This window comes from Limulus polyphemus, unplaced genomic scaffold (genome assembly GCF_000517525.1).
Source record: "Limulus polyphemus unplaced genomic scaffold, Limulus_polyphemus-2.1.2 Scaffold328, whole genome shotgun sequence".
Lineage (NCBI taxonomy): Eukaryota > Metazoa > Arthropoda > Merostomata > Xiphosura > Limulidae > Limulus > Limulus polyphemus.
In genome coordinates this window covers 380,182-386,538 of record NW_013665938.1, presented here as the reverse complement: position 1 = coordinate 386,538, position 6,357 = coordinate 380,182, and the positions used below count along the sequence as shown (strand labels likewise).

Here is a 6,357-nt window from a genome sequence, read left to right as displayed (position 1 = left end):
TTAGAGAATAGAAGTGATGTCTGGTATTATTTAGAACACGAAGAAAGTATTCGAAAATATAACAGATAAAAAATATCAACGAATATCCGAATACCAAATTTTGGATCAAATATATTCGTTAAAAAAATGTCTTATTTAGATATTCGCTTCGACTATATTAAAATGTTTTATAGAACATTCTGGATCTAAATTTTGACTATGCTCTAATAACACAGGCCTACGAATTTAAACTTCATAAAAGTTCTTTTGATTTTAATAACGGATTTTCCATAATTAAGCTACGCAGATTTCGAAAATAATATTCATTTTTTCTATCACGTAAGGATGTTTTAAAAAATCAGGAAAAAAAAAACATTCTTACTTAGATCGAATTATTATTTCCTTTACCGCAAAGAACATTTTTTATTATTATGTTTGTTAACAAAAATACAAACAAACAGAAGAAAGGGGAAGAATATTGATATCAAACGAATATGCATCCTCATTCATCCTGATTTTTTTTGTATGAAATCTACGTCGTTTAGTTACAAAACTACGTGTTGTGGTCTTTTAATTTATGTACTGCGTTATGACGTTTTATGAAAAATCTGTACGTTAAGGAGAAAAATGTATATCATTTTTTTGGATTTCGTACAGGAATTACTGTACATACAACATGTGAACATTTCAAGACAATAAAACCATCGCAGGTAGTGTAAGAAATGCCCTATGACGATATTACCATACTGGTGATTGGTAGTGTAATATATATATAATATATATATATATATAACTAAGCGATATTTAGGGTAGACTAAAAGCAACCTTACCTCATTTTATATATATTTGTTTTTAGAATAACTCGAAACTGTAAATATATTTTTCAACTATAGAGCTTATTATAGTATATTGTGAAATGAATTATCGAAAATTAGTTGTTGTTTTTTGTGTGGATTTTTAAGCGTTTGTGGAATATTTAAATTGTTTTATTTGCATCACAGAACTGCGATTTTTGAGTTATGAATGTCTTCAAAAAACACGTGGATCACGTGTTCTGAGTTTAATCATTAGAAGATAGGAAGGTCGAGAAACTAAGTGACATTCAGTATGCACTGTTATCATATATACTGAGCTCATAATATACATATATATGGAAAGACCAAACAGATCTGAATTTTCAGTCTTTGATACTTTTAAGATTCCGCAAGGAGCTGAATGTAGACCTAAAGTCAAGAAGAGGGTTTACTAAATGTAGGAAATAACTTTAGAAAATAAACTAGGACGATATATTCGCGCTCTTTATTACTATGGTCTTATTAAATGATACTGACTGCTGCAAACGAGTAACATAGTTATTATGTTGGAAAGAGATGAGTTAATAGAAACTACCTCACTAAGATCTAACCAAAACCAAATTGTTATTAATGTAAGGGCGCAAGTTGACTCTGTAGTAGAGCTCTGTATTCGGAACTGGAGACCCGGGTTTGAATCCATTCGATACCACAAACTGCCCCTTCCTTAAATTTAAACTAGTGGGTGTGACAATAAATCCTTTATCGTGGATTGTGGATGCTGTTGACTGGCTTTCTGCCATCTAGTCAGTAGTTCAAAGTTAGGGACGGCAGAAGGTAGCCTGAGTAGCTTTGCCATAAATACAAATACTGTGCGTAAAGGAGGGAAAAAAAGTTTCAGGAAATCGTTGAATAATTACCCTCGTTCTTAGGTGTTTGTTTTATCCAAAACTAGGCTACGATTTCCGGATAGATGTGAGAGTTTAAATATCAAGACGGAAGATCTGTTACACGAAGAGGCGAGGCGTCATTTTAGACTTATAAGCCACGTGTTCGCTAAGCAAATAAAGTAAAAACTTTTATATAATTCTAATTGATCTTTACATTCAGGGTGTTAGCCATCATATAGTACTTACAGCATTATGTTCTTGGAAGGGTTCCAAATTTCGCACCCACAAAAGAAACAGCATTTGTTGCAACCATGAATGGTACCAGAATGATTGAACCGTTTAGAGATAAAAGCTTTATTTTTACCCATGAGAGGTTATAATGTTATTTTCATCCATGAAAGATGATAACATTATTTGTACTCATGAGAGGTTATAGTATCATTTACACCCATGAACAATGACAACCTTATTTGTACCCATGAGAGATTATAGTATCATTTACACCCATGATATATAACAGTATCATCTACATAGATTGAATGTAGCATCATATATAAAAATTAAAGGAAACAACATAATTTGAGTTAATGAGGGACAACAGCATTATTTGCATCAATAAAAGTTATATTTATTTATAAAAATTTGAAATAACTATCGATTACATTAGTGAGAGGCAACAGCATTATTTGTATGAATGAGAAGTAACGGCATCATATACTTAAATGTGATTTATAACACTTCAACTTACACTGAAAAAATCATACAAAAAAAGGGTATTGTACTGCTTGTATGTTAAGCTGTATATACAATTAAAACGCGACTTTAATTAAAGCTTCTGCTCTATTTTCAAAAGTGTGAGTGACAATTGCTCCATTTGGCAAGGCTTCGCTTGAAAATCTCTTGCTAAAGTTCTAATGATTACCTGCATAAACAAATCCATAACGTGAACATATATGTATTTTAGTGGATTTGAAATATTTACTGGTAGTCATAAAGTAGGATTCGGCGCAATTGCATGTTTTTAGTTTTCGAAAATCGCCATAACGAGTAGTGTACATTTATCGAAGAAATCACATTTTGTGTTAGAAGTGATAAATGAGATAGTTAGAAACGATCATTCAAATGCTGATGGTTTGAATATCGTTTTATAAGTAACCTCACATTCACATGTGTATATAAACCTAAAAGCTCTTCGCCATCCCTCAGCAGCACGTGTTTTCAAACGTTGATGGACCCAATCTAGTTATGGCGAATCTGGATAGCGTTTGATGCGTAAGTGGTTTCTTTAAGTACTGATATCATTCTCCCACGATTTCGTTCATCCTTAAACATTGCGCGTATGCTTTTAAGCGACGATACCCCGATAACTCTTTCTCTTCGTATTTTTTTTTTTCTGTACAATTATTTACACATAAGTCGTGCAGGGTGATTCATACATTTCTCCACTTGGAGTTACACAAACTTCATTATAATGATACCAGCAAACGTGACGTAATAACTTCAGCGTGTGGTCGAATACAGGAAGTGAGTTATCTCAACTTCGTTACCAGTAATTTAACTTTACCCAACACGTAGAACAAAAAGATTTAATTAAGCGAAATTTGAAAGCTCACTTAGTGCAAAAGCGAAATCAGTGTTTATTTTCCATGCTAATGGTAACTTTAGTGGAACTCGTTTTATTTAGAAAAAAAGGCCGAATGATCAAACGTGGCATGTGGCCTTTCATTGGCACACCTTCTGAAAAACAAAAGGTTACTTAGAAAACGGGAAATAAGACCTACAGAATTAACCGGGTAAAGCAACGTTTCTCAATTATTGCAAAGCTATTTTGCATACTTTAGGTGTAAAGATAAAGAACCTTTCATAGTTGATTTAATGCTTGAGTCAATTCCTCGATTGAACGCCATCTATTTATTTTTTTTGTATTAACATTTGAAACGATTTATTACAAAACTACAAGACCATGCAGTGACGTAGCTAAGTTGTAAAATTAAGTATATTTGTTTTTGCAATTCAGGTGAAATACATTTGACGATTTTTTTACGAAGCTGTATAGTTTACACGCTTAAAACAAAAAGATAATACACTGTTGCGTTTGTTAGAAAAAAAGGAGTGGCAGGGGCGCCATTCCCATTACGCAGAACACTAATTTACATATAAGTATATATATTAAAACAACAGAAAGGAAAGAAAAATATATAAACTGTTTTTCGTGAAATTTTCTCTTAATGAATTTCAGGATCACAAAAATTTAAAGTGAATTGGTTTCAGATTTATTGAAATTATTGTTAAAACCATAACAAAACTTTTGAATAATGGGGATTGAGTATCTGTGGTTCGATTCCCCGCGGCAGATAGTGAGCAGATAGTCTATTGTGTAGCTTTGTGCTAAAATAGCAACAACTTACGAGATAAAAGGGGATGTAGCAGGGGGGGACTTTATGCAGACTGCTCTCAAGCATATGAATTTCCTGTTACGTTAATCTAAAGTGTAGAAGGCGTTCTAGAAATATTCATCTACAGGCAGATATGATTAGATTATTTTAACAATACTCTCTACCATGTTTCTAGGTGCTTCATTTTATCATTCGTAAAACAACTGTGGCAAATGGAAATTGAGTTAACATATTAGCTACTATTTATATACAACCGATAATAATTCCAAAGTAATTTTACATGATACCACTTATATTTTTCTTTCATGATCCCCCCTTTTTTTAGCCAAAATCACAACACGAAGGTTAAGCTATCAAGCAAGAATGAATAAAATGATCGTTTTTTTTATCAGCTACTGTACTTCTTTTAATGAACTTTTTTACTTCAATGCTGGATAAATGAAAGAACGAAAAAAAAAACACATTTGAATAATCTCATGCTAGTTTTTCATTGCATTTGACAGTTTCAATCTCATGCTATTTTGTTTTGCACTTGAGTCCCCTGGCGGATCAGCAGTACGTTTAATACCTTACAGTGATAAAATCCGAGGTTCGATTCCCCGCAGTGAACAGAACGCATATAACCTATTTTGCAGTTTTGCTCTAACAAAACTAATAATTTCTCTTGGCTATCTTCGATCTTAAGTTAACTTTTGTTTGAAACTTAAGCGTGAAAAATTTACACGACGTGTACACAAGAAATAAGCGCAGATAGCCCTCGTGTAGCTTTGCGCGAAATTCCAAAACAAACAAACAAACAAACACAAGAAATAAACTGACATGAGGCGAAGAAAGCTAAGTTCTGAGACTAGGCATGGTCTAGCGCTTAATGCGTTCTGACTGTTAATACCAAGATAATAGTTCGCAGCCCCTTGTCACAAAAAAAAAAAACGTAGCCATGATTTTGGGGCCGTGAGTGCGTTATAAGAGTGACGAACAAATCCCACTATCCGGTCAGATAAGAGTAGCTCAATGGTTGACGGAGAGTGCTGTTGATTAGCTACCTTTCTTCTAATATATTATTTCAAAATTAAGGAGAGCTATGTGGGGATAGCCATATGTAGCTTTGCGCGAAATATCTCAAACAAACAAACAAATTTCACCTCTAAGAAAGAAACAGTGGCGCGAACAATTTTAAACAAAAGTAGGAAATAAAGAACAATAAATACCCTTGGCTTTGAGCCATTTTTATGTGCCACCGGGGGATTCTTCTACATTGGATTACAGGATTGGCGCTGAGTGTCAGAAGTAGGAAGAAGAAGAATTTTCTGTGTAGTAGATATTCCATTGTTCCCACACGTAACTTTCTTTCTCTGTAATAGTTGTGTAAGTGACCCTAACCTCGCTATATCATTAACGTTAATCCTTCAAACACTGGAATTACTAGACTGTAAAAATATTTTTGGGCAATACTCTGGAAGGAAGAGACTTCTTGCATCAGGTGATTGCCGCGCTGACCGCTTAAATAGTTTTACCCTTGTACAGTCCCAGCCAATGCTCCTTGTTGCACGTGGTCGAAAGGCTAACGAAACTGGTTCGAAGTCTAGGCTTGGCGTGACGGCTGCCACCTCTGTTTTCATACGACGTTTTCTGTGGTACATCTTTTCTATTGCGGTTCCTTTACTGGGACTGTGGGCGGTAACTCCAGCTACACGTGTAGGCGTGATGTCACTAAAAATATTAGAAAAATTCTATTGCAAAAAGAAAAAAAAAGAAGAAGAAGAAAAGCCCAATTTTACAGGTCACTTTATCTTTTCCTCTTTGTTCATTTTGTCTTTTGAACCCACTTTTAATGTTATTTTACTTATTAGGTTCGTAGGTCACGTGTTTATTTGGGTCAATAAAAAATTCTTAATGTTATTAAGATTTATTAGGACTTGAACTTTTAATACCAACAAACTCTAGGAAAACATGTGACTGTCAAGTTAAGACGTGAGAACATACGGAAAGCATCAGATGGGAGTGTCACGTTCGAAAATTGTATGAGTTGAAAAGTGTGTCACCAAGAAATTTAGCAATTTTATAAGTAAATGCTTCACAGTCACAAACAACCGCGCGATCTCATTACGCATTCTACTGGGATCGGTCCTGGCGTGTCCTAGTTTTTCGTTCCAAGATGGGGATCAGAAGGTCCAAGATTCGAGCTGCAATATTTTGTTGAACACGCTCCACACTGTCAACTGTGGGAATTTTATAAGATTAATCCCGCTATTCGCTTAAGAGCAACCATTTAGGCGGCGAGTGCTAATAAATGGTTGCCTT

At 34.2% G+C, this 6,357-nt stretch overlaps 1 protein-coding gene across 1 annotated transcript in view; it reads right to left on the bottom strand.

Moving 5' to 3' along the window:
- Positions 1-5,644, bottom strand: part of LOC106457418 (transforming growth factor-beta-induced protein ig-h3-like) — a 36,166-nt gene extending 30,522 nt beyond the window's left edge. Inside the window, exon 1 of the mRNA XM_013916832.2 lies at positions 5,265-5,644. Within this exon, the coding sequence (XP_013772286.2) occupies positions 5,265-5,383 (119 nt within the window). The 5' untranslated portion in view covers positions 5,384-5,644. The remainder of the gene's footprint in view (positions 1-5,264) is intronic.
- Positions 5,645-6,357: the final 713 nt, after the last annotated feature.